Here is a 20,228-nt window from a genome sequence, read left to right as displayed (position 1 = left end):
CACTGCTGTCTTTTTAGCAGACAGCAACTCGGGAAGAAAGGAGGATGTAGAAAGAGAATGAATAGAGTGTTGAATTCACATTTCAACTCCCCTCCCCCACCTCTGCGTCTCCCTCACATACAGTACATTTGGCATCCCACGTTACCATAGACTGCATCTTGCAGACCCTGTGACCAAACGCATCAAGATGTGCAATAAAACCTCTCTTATTTATTCTATTTACACACAACAGGTGGGAGAAACACTTCAAATATGATCCCGGGTCACATTTGGAGCCACGAGGGGGTTTCTTTGTTTCTTTTTTGGGTGGATGGGCAGGCAGAGGGGTTTCCTGCCACTTGACTTCAAGTGGCGTATGCTTGCAGTGTGGTGCTACAAAAGCAAAATGGGACTCTCCTCCAAAGGAGGAAAGGATGGTGAGGCTCAGATTAGACCGCAGCTTGAGATTATCTTCGCACATCTCTCGCTGGCAGATAAGCCGCCACACTGCACATCAAAAACATATTCTCGCCGTTGCCTGATGCTCGGCTCTGCTCGTGTTCGCAAACGTAAACACTTTTTCATTTTTTTTCGAAATACAGCCATACAGAGACCAACACGTTAAAAGCATGTGCACGCACTTTGGAAAATCAGCATTGGTAATGGTTCCACTTCCTGTTTTGGGGATGCAAACAGGAAAAAGAATCATACATGACACTTAAATACCCCCCCCGATTGCCGTCTGCACCAACCCTTAAACTTGACCCCGTCCATCACAAACAGCACACTTTCACAGGCTTGTCACTGTCAGCCCGCTGGTGATCCCCGCACCCCCCTCCGTACAAGGCAAACAGTAGCTGCTCGTGCTTTGCATGGGGAGTATTTTTGGAGACTCTTTTCCTGTGGTTGTGCAGGTACATGAGAGTTGTAGTTCTCTAAATGGGGCCAATCAGTTCAGAGAAGAGATTGACCCTTTGGTGGTAAAGTCCATGTATGCTCATGCCTTTAAATAGCAGCTGATGGCGACGGGAAAAGGGGCAGGATGTGTGTATGTAATTGCATTGGGTTTTATGTTGTCTGTACCTATTTAGTAAAGGAAATATTGTGTGTGTGTGTGTGTCTGTGTGTGTGATGCATTTTTCTTGTCTGTATATATGCCTATGTACACATAATATGAAATATGGGACCAGGTCAGTGTGGTAACTGTAGATGTGTGTGTCTGGGCACGTGGGCATGTACGTCCATCACTGTAGATTGCTGTTGCTGTCGGTCCCATTGGGCTCTCCCATGTTCATGCGGCCCATCGACAGGCCCACGCTGTTGACGGCATCGCGACGCGGTGGCATCCTCTCATTGATCCGATCCAGACCTTTGGCCTCCTCAAAACTGCTGATCCGATGCTGCGGAGAGAACCCTCGAATGGCTGCAGAGACACACACATACACACACCAAGGCAGAAGCACACATACATGCACAGTTAAAAGTTGACACAGAATTGCACAAAATCTTGTGTATCCAAACCCCCCGATAAGGAGCATGAGTGTGGCCTGGGAAGTAAATCTTTTCTCAGTTTCTCCAGTAACCACATTTATATCATGTTGATCTAAATCTCTTCAGCTGAAGGTCAGCTGGGGTTTGGATAAACAAAATCATATCGTATATATGTTATGCCACCCATGAACCGGTGTTTATCTGGACATTGACCTTAGATTAGCAGTGAGTAAAGTGGTTGGTAAGATGTTATGAGAAAAACAATATGAGCACAATCGGTCTTTCGTAAGACCTTAAGATGTCTTTTCCCCTCGGGACAAGTTTCTGACAGTTAGCTGTTCATTCAAACCATCATATACAGAAGGAGCTCACAGAATTTACAGGTAAGGACATGTAGTCACATTTTTCCATTTCCCTCATGTTCTTCCCTTTTGGCTTTGGGAGTACTCCTTGTTTGTGACTAAGGGGGCAGCTTTAACCTTGCATTGATATCTTAAAGAAGCACTCCACCAATTTTAGTCAGGTCATAGTGACCACCAGGATTTTCTTTACTCCGCTTTGGACTTGACAAATATTTCAGGAAGTGCTTCAACATTTTGGGAAGAATATTTATTTGCTGAGAGTTAGATAGAGCTGATTGCACCTCCATGCAAAAGGATTTTTATAGCGCTTTTCAATAAATCTTTACACAGAAGAAAAAGTGAAACCAGTTGGTTTCCAGAGAGCAGCAAGATATTATCAGATGGCAATTTTATGGGAAGCAGTACAGGTGAGTCAGCAGTGTTTAGAGTCATTATGAAACAAAAGCATGCGCATCTGCTTTTTGTTTTTATTTCATCCGAGTTACAACTTCATACCAACTGACACTAATGCTTTAAAGGTGCAAATCAGGAAATGACTGAACGGACATTTATTATGTGTGTTCTCTGATAAATCTGTTAAATGGGTTTTATGTTTGAGTTAGTCACCATTACTATTATTAATATTATTATTATTTGTCAGATGTTTGCTCATGCTCGCGTAGCATTAGCTTTGCTTTGTATTTACTGCTAATCGTCAAATGTTAGCAAAGCACACAAACACATTAGCAGTACACCAGATCCAAATTATCACAGTCTGTTCTGTCGCACTGAAGAGTCAGTCATTCACGCATATCTGGACTTCAGTTAAACGTATTAATTCAGCAGCGTGTTCCTTCTGTCATTCGTAAACCTGTTAGCATGCTAGTGGAAGCATTTCACAGAGCTAGCATGGCTGTAGACTTGGCTTTATTTCAGTTGTCTTTAAACGGTGTGTCTTTAAATTAGACAAAACATCGACCAGCATTAAGGTTGATTCGTTGTAGTAGCTGTCACCCCAGACCAGGTAAACCTCTGTTCCAGCAGATGCTCCTGTACCAATAAGGAGGACTGTCTGGAGAGGCCAACGCCAACTCTTCAACAACGGCACAAGACAACTGTCACACATGCTGCTGCTCACAGATGCCACTGTACTACAAAGCACATGTCTAACACCCAACTACAAATCATATATAACATGACAGAAAACTACAGCACAGGCGATACCCATAATTCATTTGGGTAAACAAATTATGGTCTGTACTTCAGGTAAGCCAAAGACAGCACTAAAGGTACAAACACAAAATAGTATGGGTAACTGAAGCGTGCCGAGTACTGGGCCTGTGCACGCCGGGCATGATACACAAAAGACAATCCATGACCACAATCTGTTCATGAGCTCAAAAGAACCTGGCAGACCTGGCAGCCGCCTCTGAATGTAATGCATCCATATGCCAAATTAATCTTTTTTTCTTTGCAAAGGTTTTGAGCGTGAAACTGTATCTGTATAATTCCAAACCCAACTTTTTGCAGTTGGGTTTGCAGAAGTTTCAGCCACACTAGCTTGCCTTCTTGCCATCTCTTGGTGTAAGCAAAGACTTTTATTCTGAATCTAGGTCACGTGAATACGCTGCAGGAGGCTGAAAGCTAAGTAAAAAGACGAGTTTTGTGGCAGATCAGTGTAAATGTTTCTTCAGCGAATTGCAAATGTTGCAAATTTTGATCTGGCCCGAGTTCTGCTGTAGGTTGTTGAGAAACAGATTGATTGCATGCTCATCTTCTACAGAACTACAGCATCTATGGAAACTATAGAAAAACACTAACACACTGCAGTCCGTGAGGAGGTCTGGGTGACCCTGCCCTCCATTGCAACATCCTCTCCCGCCCACATTCCTGCTCTTCTTGTAAATGTGTGTGTGTGGAGAAAATATTCTCTGCGTGTTTCATCTGAACAGAATGCAAATATATGGCTGTATGTGTTTCCTGTTTCCCAAGAGGATGAAAAAGAAAGGTTTATGCATGTTGTGTGCTTTAATGTGGTGGCTCCAGCATGCAGCAGCTTTGTTGAGAGCGGTGATGCAGTCAGAAGAGCTGAGTGCATCGTGTCTAAGGAAATATCTATGACCTTATGAGCATGGGCGGCTGAGAGCGCAGCCATGCTGCACACACGTCCGTACGCGCACACACACACACACACACACACACACACACATATAACACACGCGCCCACACAGTGAAATGAGTGGGATTTTACCTTCGGCGTCCTTAACTGTCTCGATAGCTTCAATGGCCTCAATGGTAGCTGAAGGATGGGCAAAAGAAGAGAAAGAAAGGAGGACAGGAAGAGAGAGGAGATGACAGAGTCCGAGAGAAAGATGGAGTACAAAGAAAGGAGGAGGAGAAGGAAAACGAAGTGAAGGCTGAAACATGCTCTGTGCAGATATGCGTAAACATCTTTGCCGTATGGGTGAGCAGCGCTTGCTGAGGAGGCTCCGACAGGCTGAGCTAAATGTTGTCAAACAATCTCTGGTTGGAAAACAGTGTAGGCAGAACTTTGGGGTGATCCAAAAATCAAACAGGAAGTCATAAAACATAAAACGTGACCTCACGCTGGCCTGGGAGATCAGACGGGTATTATGCGATTTATGACGAGCACCATGAACTAAGGCAGAAGTGAAAGATTGCAGTTTTTGACGGCCAGCTTGGACCAATATCTGTTTAGCTGAACGTGAAATTTTCTTCATGCTATTCTGTTGGCCAAATTCACGTTAGAGCTCTGTGGAGATGTCATCATGATAAATATACACAAGTGAGAGACTCTGTATCATCAATATCATGTGTAACATCCATATAATTTCAATATTAGCATTAATTAAATATCCCAACTACCAGACACCCCCTTCTAAGGGGCATGTTTCAGGTTTTAAACAAGCAAAGCCCTCAGAGCAGCACTGAGACCACAGCAGGTTCAGAGGGCACCTGGTGTTAGCATTAGCTGCTGTTAGTTCACACACACACATGCATTTGCCCTGTATTTTGGTGTCATTCTCAGGTTCTCAGCCTCTCGCTCGTACACTCTCTCTGACACTCGCACACACAGGCAACCAGTGGGCTGTTAGTATCCTTCAGCGCTGGCGAGGTGAGGTGGAGAGAGGGAGTGAGTCAGTGAGGCAGAAGGATGAGAGGAGAAAAACAGCTGGAGGAGGAGGAGAAGAGGAGAGAGGGCATGGAGGAACCGGAGGATGCTCCAAAGCAGATACTCAAACTGTCTGTGTGGCATTGTGTTTCTATATATGAGTTCGGGGTTAAGTTTGTGTGCATGTGACTGTGTGTGTGCTTATGTGTGTGTGAGTGAATGAAACGCTCACCGCTCTGCAGGGTCTGTTTGCCCCCAGAGAGAACGCCACTGGGCAGCATGCCAGTCGGGGTCAGTCCCTTCAGGGTCAAGACGTTCTCACTCTCCTCCCTGAGAAACAGAGACAGTGTGTGTGTGCGTGTGTGTGTGTGTGACAGATGTGTGTGGGTAAAAGAAGACAGCAGGTGATAAAGAGAAAGAATTACACACTTCCTCACACACTGCACACCTGCAAACATGCAAAAAAACACGATTGTGGTTTAAAAGACAGATTTTAGAAAAATCTCTTTTAAAAAGTGAGGATCTGATGACTGCCAGCTTCTGCAGAAGTTGCGGCAAACCGAGCATGTGCAGGCAAGCGCACACGCATGTTTAACTGCAAATTGACCCACCTTAGAACGGAGAACATTTTGGCCATCTTCCCGATGGCTCGGATCTTGTTTTTGATCACCTCTTTCCTCGCTGCCGCTGCACTGGCTGGAAGTGAGTGGAGCAGAAACGTTATTGAAAGTTGATACGTAGAAGAAAAGAAGAACGCTAGCTACCCTTAAAAAAATCAATGCTGGCGGCTTCGTACCGTCATAGATCTCGTCTCCATCGTTCATGAGTTCGTCGTCAGAGCAGATGCTCAGAACATTGACCAGCATCTCAGTCACTGCAGGGCAAACAGACACAGATACGCTTCTATAAAAGGACAACAAAACTGCCAACTGGTTCATGCAGTTTAGGTACTAGTCAAAATGTTAACGACAGGGTAATTATCGTGTCCTTCAATGAAAATCGGTAAATTATCGACCTATGTGACAGCAGACCTTCACACCGGCTCTCCGCGATCCCTTAATGGAACATGAGCCATCATGTGATTGTTACCCCTTAACACCCTTTGATACGACATGTTTCAGTGTCTACTGTGAAAAATAAAAATGTTTTCTGGGAAAAAATGTGAACAAATCTTTTTATGTAAGTAGGACGGAGCTGAACTATGTCCAGCTGTGAAGACGTTAGAGGGCTGTGAGTGGACAAAGATGAAGATATCAAGAATCACACTCTGTTACTGTACATCAGCGATCCATTTTATTAATCGCTTATCAAACTGGTATCCCTCAGGTCAGTTTGACCTGGAACCATTAACATATATCGTCTTCAGCTCAATTTCAAACTGCAGAGAAAACATATATGTTTATTGATTGCAACCAGAATTAACAACACAACTGTTTTTTGTCACAAGGTTGTAATTGATGCTAAAAATCCGCTATACTGAAGCTTATCTTGGTGAAAAAAATGAACTGAGACGTCCTGTTCACTGACATTAATATGTGTTCCAGCCGTCGTCGGCCTTGTTTTGAGGTGCCACTGTCCCAGGTTGTATGACATATCTAGCACCACTCGTGTCCCCTGGTTTCTTTCAGCAGCTCCTCCTCCCAGCTGCTCTGTATATATTTACACATTCCATAAAATAAAGCCCAGATTCTGATGCCACACTTTGCTGGTTTTGAAGCCATATTCTGCCTGAAAGGCCAGCAGCCTCTAAACCTCACAAGCCATCCGCCCACAGTTACACTGGACAGATAGAGGAAGCCAGTCCACCCACTGCGGGTTGTCCCTGCCTTCAAACAGGTCAAACGAGTCAAATCTGGTGATCTTTGAGAATACATGAATTCTCTTCAGAGACTTTAAGTTTCTCCTTCTGTCTCAGAATCTCACAGACATCCAGTCAACTCCCCTATTGACCAGTAGACACCAGCAAGGACCAGGATCCCAAACTACGCATGCATACCGTGCAAACTCAACTGAAGGTTTACTTTCACTTTCAAAATTAAATGGTTTCTAAATTATCTTCACGTGGAAGAGGAAGATTTTGCACTTCCTCTTCAACATGCTCTTCCATGGTATTTGTAATGTAATGTGTGTGTGTGTGTGTGTGTGGGGGGGGGGGGGGGGTGTGTGTGTGTGTACCTTTTTCTCCAACAAAGGGCAGCGACCATGTAAAGACGTCCATGAAGTTGGGCAACCAGTAGGGGTGAGGGGAGCAGTTGAACTGACGGATGTTCATCACATTGTTCTCATACTTTAGCACCGCAGCTAGACACACACACACACACACACACACACACACACACACACACACACACACACACACACACACACACACACACACACAGAAGCAGATATTAACCTATTGAAAGCTTGCTCCTCTAGGAGGTAACAATGTTTCCATCCATCCGTACATGTAAAGATTTTCCTGAGAAGTCTTACAACGCAAACAGTTTGCTCTACAATAATTGGATAACACACGTCAGTCAGACCTTTGTTGTTGTAGACATCCAGGTAGTTTGGAGCGGAGAAGATGGTGATGAGCGAGGGGAAACCTGTAGTCTGACTCTTCCTGTACATACGGTACCTGAGGAAAGAGAGACAAACAAGCCGCCCACGTTATAGCCACTCAAATAGGACACCGCGCTGTGGATGAAAGAAACAAAGATTTGCTTTGCAGGTCTTCTAAAGCAGCCAGGGGATGGTTAGAGGTGAGACAGCCACACTCTTTTAAACTAACAGAACAGAAATAGACCAGATTGCCTTGCATAGCAGAGGAAAATGACAAGTAAAAAAACAGAAAAAGCTACTGGGCATCGGAAGCCTGCATAGATATGCAAATTATCAAAACAAAACTTTACTGTTCTGGGTTGTGGTGGCTGAGTGGGTCTAACAATTTCACCCAGGAGAGCGTGGTTCACGTTCTGTGTGAATTTAATGATAATATTTGTATGTTATGTTTGTTTAGGATTTGTGTGGTTTAGGGGAAAATCCTTTTTCATTGTCAGGCCGCTATAAACAACACACATTTTCATCAGGTAATATTGACAGGAAAGTGTGCTGCTGTAAATCCACCGAGCTACAGCTTTAGATTCTCACTGCTTATTAAACTTCAGTGAAGAGAAACCAATTTTTCCCAGACAAACTCACCATTTAGGGTAGTTCCTGTAGCAGCTAGCTTAGTTTTTTTTTTGAGTGAGCTGGCCGTTATTCTCTTTGTGCTGTCACTATTGTTGGAGAATATAATGCAGCAACGGCACATTCACAAATCAAGGGCTTCAGGAATTCAATCAAAGAATTCATAGAGACAGCAGTGAATACAATGTCTTTTGTAAGTTCTCAGGTGAAAGCTGCTTCATTTTGTATCCACACTGCAGCTGCTTACTTCATCGAACAGTCTCTTTTTTGTTTTTTTGACCATGAATGCATGTTTTATCTCCACATTAGCTACTCTGCACAGGTGCAGAAGCCTGGCGACTGAAATAGCTTGTTTTTTGGCCATCCTATAACAAGTGCATTAAGACCTCTGGATGATTACCCAGACTACTTGTCTGCATGACAGACCAAATACTGTTAATGGGTTCACCAAACAGCACACACACAGAACACAGCGCTGCCTTAATTGCTGCATTACATCTAGAGGATTTTCAGTGAGATAATAGATGCCAGGAATGCATTTTTGGGTCACAATTTTTTTCCCTTCACTATTTTATTCAGACTTTTAGTACAAAGTGTACGCAGCCTCTTTGACTTCCTGTGCTGAGTTAGTTAGGGTTGAATCTTGCACCGGCTGTTGGTGCACTCTCAGTCAGACCAACTCTTAACAATGCTAATCACACAGTTTCAGGGTGAAAATTGCGCCGCCTCTTTTCCTGCAATGTGCCAATTCCCCGACAATGAAAAATAACAGCTCAGAACATGAAATGTCAGGGTAAGCCATTAAATGAAATGGTGTGCCCATTTAAGCTGAGAGAAAGGAATGAGCCGCAGCAGCCGGTCAGCTCACCCGGCATCCTGTGCTTCGTGCGCTCTGATGATTGACAGCAAGTTGTTGGTCTGTAAGAACTCGCACACTGCTGGATAACTGGAGACAGAGAGAGAGGGACAACAAGTGAGAGTAAGTGAGGGCAAAGGAAGAAACATGAAGGGGAAGAATTATTCAAAGAGATGCAGTAAAACACACTTTACATAACAAACAAGTCATATGTCAAGGCTGCTGTAAACCACAAAACAGATATTTAAAGTCTGGCAGTGGGTGATGAGTAGGCTTTTGTTTTCTAAGGTAGTGTCTGACTGAGACCAGCAGGGGGCATCAGTGAGGAGTGACAGGCCTGAGCCAGGCTCAGTGCTGAGGTGTGCTGACTGTACACTAGTTGGCTGATTGATGCTGTGTCTCCTAAACATAGAAAATCGGTGTGTTTGCCACAGAGAACATGTCACAACACCCATTTCTAAACACCGTCTCCCCCTCGTCTGTACATGCCCCCCATTCTTACTTTCTCATCTTTTTCCCCCTGCCACCCTCCTCCTATGTTACTCTCCCTCGTTCTCTCACTGTATCTTAATATCACTCCATATCTGGCAGGAGTAGCCAGTCGTCATAGCAACAGAACCGTGCAGTCTCCCTGGGGATTGTGGGATATCGTTTCATGCTGAAACGGAACTGTGTGTGCTGCGTGTTTGGTGTGCGTATGTGTGTGTAAAGTAGCCAAGATTTTCTACAAATCCCAGCGACCGTTAGTGGATCTCGGATGTGGTGTAAACGCGCACACGAGGCGTCTCTCCCGTTCTCTCTGCTCGGGAACAACATCCCAAACCTGCAGCTTGAAGTCGACCTGAAACTTATTAGATTTCTAATTTGTAGGTGAGCATCGCACGTTGCTCATGCACGGTAGCGACAGGGCGCTCAGATCATTTAGAAAGAGACATCGACCTATCCAAGAGAAAACCCGGAGTCAGGGACATGAGTGAGAACTTCTTTCTCTTTCAGGTGGTGATTTTAAAGAGTACTGTCTCTGCTGTGAACCATCATCCCAGAATATTACATCCACACTGGCTTGTTGGAGTACCAGGTCAGCTCTTAGCTCTGCCTTTGAGCTTCATAAGCACAGGGATCTGCTGCTGCAAGGCTGCCATACTATATTCATTCCCATTCAAAAATAAAATGTCAGGGCTCTTACGTAATGTTTTTTTTGCCGTCACAACACCTTGAGGAGTAATTCTACCCTCCTGTACCTGTAGAAATAGGAGCACCCTCTGACCGTGTTGTGGCCAAAGTACTCCTGGGTCTTTTCATTGCCAAAGTCTTCCAGGGGGTCGGCCCACAACAGGTCGCACATGGGCCCAAACGCCGGAGGCTCCTTGAACCGGTCCAACTAGGACAAAAAAAACATGCACACACACAGAAGTATAGAAATGTGAGCTTACAGAAACAGAGATTTTCTACATGAAAGACATTTTCAGTCATGTAAACAACCCTCCAACACATATAGGATAAATCAGGGGAGAAAGAAAAGCAAACACATAGCATACACACACAAACACATACTGTCAGAGCAGAGCATCTCCATGGCAACCCCCACCACACAGGAGGGAGAAGATGTCACACCAGCAGATTCACCATGGAAACACTGCCATTAGATGAGGAAGTATGTGTTCTCGCGTCTCTGTGTTCATGTGTGCGGCTTTGTGCTCTGGAGCTCAGTGAACTGTATACACACGGGGGTTATTTTATGGTTTCTAATGAACACACTCAGAGCAGGCTAAAAAGCTGAAATAAAAGTTGGTTTATGACTGCTGAATGAATGTGCCTGAGTGCTGCACATAGGTCGATCTCATGTTGCATGCATGATTAATTTTCCTTGCTCTTGTATTCCTTATCCTGCACAGGCAAAGAGCAGGAACTGGAGAAACGGTGAAACTGAGAATGAATAACAAACTGTGGACAGTTACGAAGGCTGATCTTTCTTCTTTTTGTACATTTGCAGGCTGATTACTCTCTATAACAGAACTTACATATATACCAGGATGCTGAATATAAAGTGACACCATGTCTTTGGGAATGCAGATGCAAGGGTTAAATGCATTGTCTACAAAATAAATGTGTTTCTATGGCTTTCTAGGCCAAATCTCCTTACTATCATTATTTATACTTCCTAGTTACAACAAATATAACGCATCACTGTTTTGTGTAAGTAGGAAAAGAAAAGAACAAATAATGTATTCATTAAACACCTGACTTAGCTACACCCTGTCACCTGAATTGAAGGCAAAGCTGTAGCTACTGCTAAGCTAGGTTTACAAGGTCTAGATTCTTCTCTCCACTGTGATTTGATTCAACAACTAATTCATTTAGTTATGCAGAATAACAAAGGGTATGACCAAAACGGATATTTTTTCTATTTTTCATTGTTTTGTTTGCTCTGTGTAGGCCTTTAGTAAACAATACGTGAAGTTAGCTTTGGCTTCTTTAAGCTTTTCTATATGACAACTTCTACACTGTCAAACCAGACTTTCTCAATCTGATTGGTAGGTTTCAGCTCTGTAATTTAGTTATTACAAATGTTTTTTAAAAGGCTGTTTTATCACTTTATATACATTTTATGCATTACTACATAATGATTAAACAGGAAAAGGTTTAAAATGAATTCAGATTCAGTTCTTCATTACATTTCAGCAATTTTTTTTTTTTAGTACTTCTCAAAGACAGTTAACCATTATTTTTTAAGAGCTGATTGATGCCTTATTTACACAATGGTCAGCATTGCTTATCAAATACTTAGAAATAAATACAAATAGAAAATTCTGTAAAATAAGGTGAAAAATATTACTGTATACAGACAAAACATTCACCCCATAGCTACAAAAAATGTCATTAAACACCACTTTTTGTCAAAAAAGTTATCATTGTTTTGTTATCACAGCAGTGATAACTCAAAACTGCTCGTGTGTCTTTGATTTTACCTTCTTGATGTCGTCCAGCGTGTGAATCTCTGGTGAAAGCCCCCCATGCACACATAGGAACTGCTGGTTCATCAGGGCTGCCAGAGGCAGGCAATCAAACGCCTCCATGCAGGAGTCATACACCTGCTCTGAGTACTTGATCTTACCTGCAGGTTGGGGGAGTAGACAGACATTTCAAGACTTGAAACAAAGGAAGCGCCTGAGTGTGTTTTGACATGCTTTGAATAGCCACCATTGCTACAAATGCACAGTCGGTCCCTGTCACTGGGAGACTGATGCACGCAGAACAAACAAGCCTTTACATGGACAGAAGTTAGTAATCTGAAGGCTTCAGACAGAATCAGTCTAAAAACACGATTGCTAACACGCTGTGGTAATGGTACATATATATAAAATCATACATTACTTTGTGCAGTAAATAGCTTTAATTGTGTTTGCGTGTAACAGACCAAGAATGACACTGCAGTGTGCGTGCCTTAAAGAAAGAACAATAAATTAATAACCAAAAAAAGCAGTAATGGTAGTGAATGTCTATTCTGACCAATTCTGATTATTTTCAAGAATAATTATTTAACCATGACGTCTTCACCACGTCTTCACCACCTAATGTTAACCTTCAAAAAAGTGTGTACAAACCAATGGGTGACATAAAAGTGGCTTTAACCATCTTTTATCTTTGTCTCCCGCTCACAAATCTCCTTCAACTTTCATTTGTTATTCATCAATGTTAATAAAGCAATACCCAGCTCGCCACTTTACCTTAGGCCCCTCAAACATGACGAAGTCATAAAGACGTTTTGCTTAGTCAACCACGATTAGAACATTTGAGCAGAGACAGTGAACACACACTCACTGCCTCTGCTCAGTGTTTTCTTTTTAAGTCTGTCGGTGCACACGGTTAATAACTCATGAATCAAGATGACTGAAATACCTTAGGTGTTGTATTAATTAATGCATTGTTCATGCATTAAGGCATGCATGAGATACTGTTAATTCATGCACTTTCCTGATGAGTCATGGGGTTTTTTTCACATATTAGTGACGCTTTTTCGTGCATGAAATCACGAATGAATTCACGATAATACCCTTCCCGTAAAGTGTTACCACGTCATTTGGTTCACTTGGGTGCAAGGGCACTAACGTGTGGGATTTTCACACAACGCGTTAATAATTTATGGGGCCAGCTCTTCTCCAGCACTCCCATATGACCTGTTTTTCTCCTCTCTGATGATGTTGGATTTTGTTTTAGAAATGCCACTTCAGAGATACCAGACAAAAAAAATAAAATAAAACACAAATCTCACTATTACAGCATTTTAAATAATGACCCAAATACAAACACAAAGCAGCATAGACATGTCACTTTTTTTCTTCTTTTTTGTATGTGTGTCTGTGTGTATTAAAAACTCCTTTGAATTGGCAGCAATATCAATAACAACATCCAAGACACGGCATCTTTTAAAGTACATTTCACACATGGGCGTAACAATGCATCTGACATAAAATCAAAACCGCGGGATTAAAAATAGCTGAAAGGAGATTGGAAAAGAAGAGGAAGAAGAAGAAGAAGAGGATGGTTTTTAGACAGCAGAGGAGGAGGGAGGCGAGAAAAGAAGAACGCTAAAGAGAGAAGGAGAAAGACTGATGGGAGGAGACAGGAGAAGGAGGAGAGGTTATAAGAAGGAACGAGAGGAGATGACTGGGGAAGAGAGAAGGTAGAGTGTAAGGACATGAAACGACACGTACACAAATCAAAGCCAGTCTTGTGGAGTACAAGCGTACAGTAGCCAGCCTCTGTGTGTGTGTGTGTGTGTGTGTGTGTGTGTGTGTGTGTGTGTGTGTGTGTGTGTGTGTGTGTGACAGCGAGGAGTATGTTTGTCAACCTCTCCATCTGCCTTGTGTAGAGCAAGAGCTCATTATTGCCAGTCCACCAGCTCCTTCCACACTCTCAAACATTTATGAAGACACTTGCACACGCATGCAGTCACAGTACATGCTCTCGTGCTGCACACACACACACACACACACGCACCCACACACACACACACATAGCAGATGGTAATTGAGGGCGACCACTATTCGCCATGAGCACCAAGGGAAATTAGCTTCCTCGTCCCTTGGCCAATCAGACACAGAGGAGTAAGTCCCTGAGCCAATCATTAAGGGCCAAATTAATTTGCTGCTAATCACCCACTCTCGGACAGGAGGCTGAAGCTCGCTGACGGAGGAGTCAGAGAGACAGAGGGAGACACTGGGGGAGAGAGCAAAAGGATGGAGGGAGAGAAAGAGAGGGCGGACACAACATGCCAGTGGCAGAAAAGTAAGGATGGTGAGGGGGAGGATGAGAAGAGATCCAGCAGAAAATATTTAACTCCATAGGTGAAACTATCAGGTAATGGAATAAAGCGGATCCAATCAGAGCTTCGCCACCTAAAGCACAGCACAGCTCAACACGATTTGCACGCGTGTTACATGGTGTCATTCTCTCAGCAGTCGTGTATAACGTGTAAGGGCTAATCAGCTTTTCACCTACAATAGCAATCCTGAAAGCTACATTTAGGGTTGCAAACTTAAGACAACCTGAACGTGCAAAACTGCAGATACACATGTTAAAAACATTTACAGCCTGCTGCAAAAAAACTGCTCCCTAAAGCTAATTATGTAGGAAGACAGCCATTAACTACCTGCTATAGGTGTTCAGCTAAATTGTGTAATTGAAAAGGTGTTGGTTTTCTTTATATTAGCTAGTTTGACAGAAAAAAAAGTCGTGGCATGTTTTGTGTTATTTTTATTAGTATTCTTTCCATCAACTCTGAGATGAGTTCAGAAAGTGGTATTGTTGTATTATATTAATATGTTACATAATTAGCAGGTATATATCTCTGTGCTATCTTTAGCTGCACCCTGCTAACTAAGCTAGCTAGCTACCTTTAGCTAATAACGCCTGGCTTTGAAAATAAAACAAAACATGATACCTGCTATAGGAAATACTGACTAATTACTGATTTTTCCTCTTTTTTAAAAACCATGTTTAGGTGTTATTCAAGCACAAATAAACTCTTAGCTGTAAACTGAGCAGTGTAAGTTGTAAATGTATGATCCTGAACCAGTTAGCATGCTAATTTTTTCGCCAAGTTTGTAACCAAACTGAAAATATGTTCTCCAGTCAGCTGAGATTTACAAGATCTGTTCAAACCACTAATAATCAAAACTAAATAAGCACTGCTTAACATCGGAGGGTGAAAGGAGCGGAAGAACCAATCCCAAAATAAAAGAAAAATGGGCCGTGTAACGAAAAGCCAACTCACATTCTTGTTTGAAGGTGAAATATTCTGTCAGATGTCTACATTCATGGTTCCCCCGGAGAAGAAAGAGCGTCTTTGGGTAGAGGATTTTCAGTGACCACAGGTACAACACACACTAAATATTCACCAAAAGAAGAGAAAACATGAGAAATTGAGTTCAGCAGGTACACAACTGCAACAGCATTTCGATTTTCAAAGAGTGCAGATGTCAAATTAATTTTACATCGCAGGCCATAAACAGCCCACTTTGATATGAAGTGGGCCAGACCAGGCAAACTCCCCTTTTTAATCAATGTACAGAAGTTTAAGTACACATTTAATCTCAGAATAATCTCATGATATAAGAAGAAGTACAATTCCAATAGTTTTTCTAAATGCTGCTATAGTAAATGAAAGAAATCTGTCTGTATGACTCTTCCAACACGTTCTCACTCCCAAAGCGTAACATTTTACGCTAGGTGACAAATCGTTGGTATATTACGCTTTTGACCACCCAACACGTCCCTATATTACGAGTTCGGAAAAATTAGGAAACATGAGAGCCGTTTGGTTTTAAATCTGCACATAAATTTTGCATAAATCGTTTTGGAAAACACTTCACGATTAAGGTGGTGGTTAACGTTAAGAATAAGGTTATGATTAGGGTCAGGGCTGGAATACACAGCTGAAACATGTGTTACCGCGGGAGTGTAATTCTATTCGATTTCATCCACAATCTGGCGCGCAACATAGGAACGTGGAAGGTCACCTTCCGCGTTCCCATGGAATGCCTCGGGACATGACAAATCGTCGGTATATTACGCATTGGGAGTGAGAACAGGCTGGACTCTTCAGGCTTAAATTGTAAAGTAAAACTTCTCATTTCTAGAGCATACGGTGAAAAACAGGAACTTTACTGTCATTTAAGTTTTTGGTCTATTACTTAATTACATTGTTGTGCTATGAATGGCCATTAGGGTGGTCTTCATCAGTAGGAAAAACTGTAAAACTGTCTTGTATGTGCAGCATTAATCTGAAACTATGTCATATTGCCTAGAATCAAAGTTAAGCTCAAATTTTGGGGCTGAACAGTTTGGTCATTAGAGTACAGCAGGATGTGTGTTTATTTATCACGTTGGCTTTTTTACTCTTATCACTTAGGAAACCCTACAAATGGCTCAGAGGATGTTCTCTCACCTTTACACACCATCATCTCTGTTCTACATTTAGTCTCCTCCTTATGTGCCCTTCAGATGTGTTAGGAAGGTGGCCTAAATATCGCTCCCTCTGCTCCAAACTCACTCCGTGTCAGCGACATATCCCATATGCCACGGTGACTTGACAGGCTGAGACATTCACGCGCTTGTATATTGTGGATTCAAGTCAGTCTGCTCATCTGTACCACATTTCTGCTGGATAACGTAATCACACATTTCTTTATGATGCCCTCATCCATTTTGAAGAATCAAATATTCAAACAGCTCTTGGAATACCGTGCTGTTTCCATCCAACTTTCATGCATATTTACAGTAAGAAGCAAACTACACTCTGGTTAGCGTTTGCTGTCCTTAAATTGTTGCCTGTCCTGTAGAAACACATAGTGAATGAAAGTTGATCTCAGTAACAAGGACCCCCTGGTCACGAATTCTAAATTGCATCTTTATATGTGCATTTGTCAGACACATATAGTGCATCGTGTCACTGCTAATCACAAGTACTTTTTGTACATCTGCAATACTGAATACCAAAATACACCTTGCCCCTGGAATGTGCATAATAGACTTCAATACAATGTACACCACATACACTAATCTGGCATACATAGCAACAAGGATAGTTGTTTTTTTCCCAACTGAATGCACAGCACTATAAATAAGACTTATACACAGTGTGCCCAATCCTTCCTCACCTCAATACTGAAGTACCCCCTGTCCACATAGTCCCCTAGGAAGAGGTAGCGCGTGTTCGCAGGAGAGCCTCCCACTTCAAATAACTTCATCAGGTCGAAGAACTGGCCGTGGATATCTCCGCACACTGTGGAAACAGCACACAACAGTGTCAGGATTATAAACACCGCAGTTTTCAGCTCCCACATAACAAATTCAGCTCAAAAATATGGGACCGTCTTTGCTTCAGTGGCTCCATATGGCCTGATTTGCATCTGCAGAGGTATATCTGTCCTGGCTGCTGATCTAGAAACACCACTCATCTGTTTGGATAGAAAAAACAGCAAAAATGTGTTTTAAAAGCTCCTTAAAGATTCTACTCGATCATTTCAAGGTCTGTTTAAAAACTACCTGAAAAAGACCAGAAATCAGAGCTGGAAGTTTTGTGCTTTTTGGGGCATCTGTCCAGTTTTTGATCTATTTTCTTAACTGCATATCCAACTCCAGGTCATGGGGAGTGGGCTACGATAAGGGGGAGGTGGGATACACCCACCAGTGGATCATAGGCTAGCAAATCTAGAATATGTTACTGTGAGTTTTGTATTAACAGACTTGAGAATTCTGTGTTCAGTTTTTTTTACATCAGTTAAACACACCTTACTAACCAAGATAGCGAGGATTAGCTTATAATTTCGCACCCGATGCTGGATTTTATGTATTCATGACGACGTGCAATCACGTTCAGGGTAAATCCGATTTGTTTGTATCTGGCTTTCTTGATTGACCTTTGCATCATCTTATTGTATGCAAGCTTTTGTGAGCTTTCTCTTTTGAATTGTTACAAGTTGCTTCCAGGAGTAAATCAGGCTGCACATGCTGAAGACTTCACATTTTGAACGACTTCAGGTCTGTCTGCCCGTACGATCTGCCAGCATACATCTTACCATCCGCCTCCCTCGCCATCTGTCTGGTCTCTCCTTTCACTTTTAGTTGATGTCATAGTTCCCCTCTGCAGCCATTTTACGATGGCCATTTTGCATCTGTCTGACCGCCTTCGTCTGCCTGTCTCTCCATCTGCTTGCCATGTTAATGTCTGTTTTTGTGACTACTTATAAGCATTTGCTTTAATTTGAACTGGGAATTGGGAATGAGAAATGTCATGAGTGAAATTGAGCCGTACCTGCCTGCCTCCTCTGAGCTGTCTCGGTATTCTCCCAGAAGCCTTCGTGTGACATCCTAAAAGCCTGTCAGTTCAGATTTTAGCCATCCAGCTGTCTGTCTGTCTTAGAGCTCATACTTTGAGACGGCATCAAAGTGCTGAAGTATTCTTTGTATCCCCTTTATATTGCATTTTTGGTGAAAGCTCTTTCTACGTGAGTCTATTTTGCTGTAGTTTGTATCTGAAATGTAACAGTCATTTCCAATCACGGCACACTCTCAGGAAATTTTTGTGTGTTTCTGAGTCAGACTCTGGTGAAGTGGAACCAGGAAAGCGGGATCAATATGTTGCTCGTTGGGAACAAACAGGTTAGAGAACCTCTGCACTAAGCTGCTTATGATTGACTGTCTCTCCATCTGCCCATCTATCTGTCCTTGTCCCTGGGGATCTGTACCTGTGAAAGCTGAGCGATGTTCCCACACTGCGTGGGCACAACAAGCCCACACAGAATTATCACACCGCTCGCATTTGCATAAATGCAGCACGCAGAAGCACAGACACATAGGTACACGAGCCAGGCAGAGTCAATAGGTTGCCAGTGTCTGCGTCTGCCTGGCCGCTTGTCTGTCATCTCTGTCATTGTCTCAGAAACTTTCTTTCTATTTTGCTCTCCCTCGATTTCGATCCCCGGCTTCTCCTCCGCATCCTACTCAGTTCTTACCATTTCCCTGGGAGGGGAATACATGCAGCTATTACCCAAGCCAGAGCGAGCTGTTGCGCCAATTGGGTCTCTCAGTGAAGTGCGACCGAACAACAGTTCATATTAAAAGGGTGGCAGATACATATGGCAGATTAATGAATCAATGAATGGATTCTGATTAATACATAATTACTGATCTTTATGCCTTTTTGCTCCACAGCTCTATTTCTCTGCCTCTCCGTGAGACTGCTGCTATCTGTCTCCTCACTGTGAAATGTCTGATCTATTCTGCTTGTCACTCATGCCTGCATTTTAACAAACAAGTAGCCTTTTTTTTAATTTTGATGTCGCTTTGCTCAATGGGTGACTTGCAGATGCTTTTAATAAATAAAACGTAGACATTTTGCAATTTAAAACAGGTGAACGATAGTAAAGAACACCTTTTTTGGCTTATGATAGTCTGGAGGCCACAGTGAGTAGGGTTACCTACCATAGCCATGGTATAAAGACGCTACACCTTTCAATTCGAGCTACATTTAATTTTCAGTAATGCAGTAATGTCACATGTTCGTGTGCCAGTCTACATATACTGCTCTTTCTAGAGATAGCATGCTAACACAAAACTATCCAAGAACCCAGAGTTATGATAAAGCTGAGTGTATGCTGACCCAGAGCCTGAACTTCAGCAGGTAACAAGCTGGGATGAGCGATCAGGATTCGGAATCGCTTTAAATTCTCTTTGTGCTGGTTTTCATCTTTGCTTTGTGTTTAAGCTTTATGTTAATGCACAAACAGAAAAAAAAGATCATATGTGTTTCCTCAATAGGTTGGGGATTTGTGTAGGCGTGTGGGACTGTAGCTTAAGGTTTATATTGTTAACTGGTAATTATGTAACAGTGCATTTCAGGTTATTTTACAGAGTAACACGAAAGATCAGAGCCCAACAAAATAAATATAGGCCAAAGAGTATATCATGGAAGACAGTGTGGGAGATGTAACTAACTTGATTGGTGGTCTGAAATTTACAGGTTCTTCATCAATCATGTGATGGACTTTATCTTAGTTGAATGCAGTTTTCCCAACATATAAATAAAAGTTAAGATGTGGGAGTGGCAGTTGGGGTCTACTCCAGTAAAATAAATTTAAAAAGCAAAATATAAGGAACACGTTTAGTGCTGTCAAGAGACATTATAAGATAACCCTGGGACTCCTGCAACAGCAATGAGTATAACTTTCAGGGGGAAAGAGCTGTTTAAAAA

At 42.5% G+C, this 20,228-nt stretch overlaps 1 protein-coding gene across 5 annotated transcripts in view; it reads right to left on the bottom strand.

Moving 5' to 3' along the window:
* Positions 1-1,034: 1,034 nt before the first annotated feature.
* The window catches only part of LOC113033416 (protein phosphatase 3 catalytic subunit alpha-like), a 53,465-nt gene continuing 34,271 nt past the window's right edge, over positions 1,035-20,228 (bottom strand). For 4 of the 5 annotated variants that reach the window (XM_080309421.1, XM_026187185.2, XM_026187194.2 and 1 more), the window contains exons 3-14: positions 17,134-17,258; positions 15,249-15,360; positions 11,941-12,086; positions 10,213-10,352; positions 8,984-9,061; positions 7,470-7,564; positions 7,120-7,245; positions 5,741-5,818; positions 5,556-5,640; positions 5,177-5,274; positions 4,063-4,110; positions 1,035-1,402 (exon numbers count right to left, since the gene is read on the bottom strand). In XM_080309421.1, the coding sequence (XP_080165547.1) occupies positions 1,224-1,402; positions 4,063-4,110; positions 5,177-5,274; positions 5,556-5,640; positions 5,741-5,818; positions 7,120-7,245; positions 7,470-7,564; positions 8,984-9,061; positions 10,213-10,352; positions 11,941-12,086; positions 15,249-15,360; positions 17,134-17,258 (1,310 nt within the window). In that variant the 3' untranslated portion in view covers positions 1,035-1,223. The remainder of the gene's footprint in view (positions 1,403-4,062; positions 4,111-5,176; positions 5,275-5,555; positions 5,641-5,740; positions 5,819-7,119; positions 7,246-7,469; positions 7,565-8,983; positions 9,062-10,212; positions 10,353-11,940; positions 12,087-15,248; positions 15,361-17,133; positions 17,259-20,228) is intronic. The other variant, XM_080309418.1, reaches the window with a different exon arrangement.

This window comes from Astatotilapia calliptera, chromosome 2 (genome assembly GCF_964374335.1).
Source record: "Astatotilapia calliptera chromosome 2, fAstCal68.1, whole genome shotgun sequence".
In the NCBI taxonomy this organism is placed as follows: Eukaryota; Metazoa; Chordata; class Actinopteri; order Cichliformes; family Cichlidae; genus Astatotilapia; species Astatotilapia calliptera.
The sequence above is the reverse complement of the archived record's forward strand: the minus strand, read 5'-3'. Positions and strand labels throughout refer to the sequence as shown.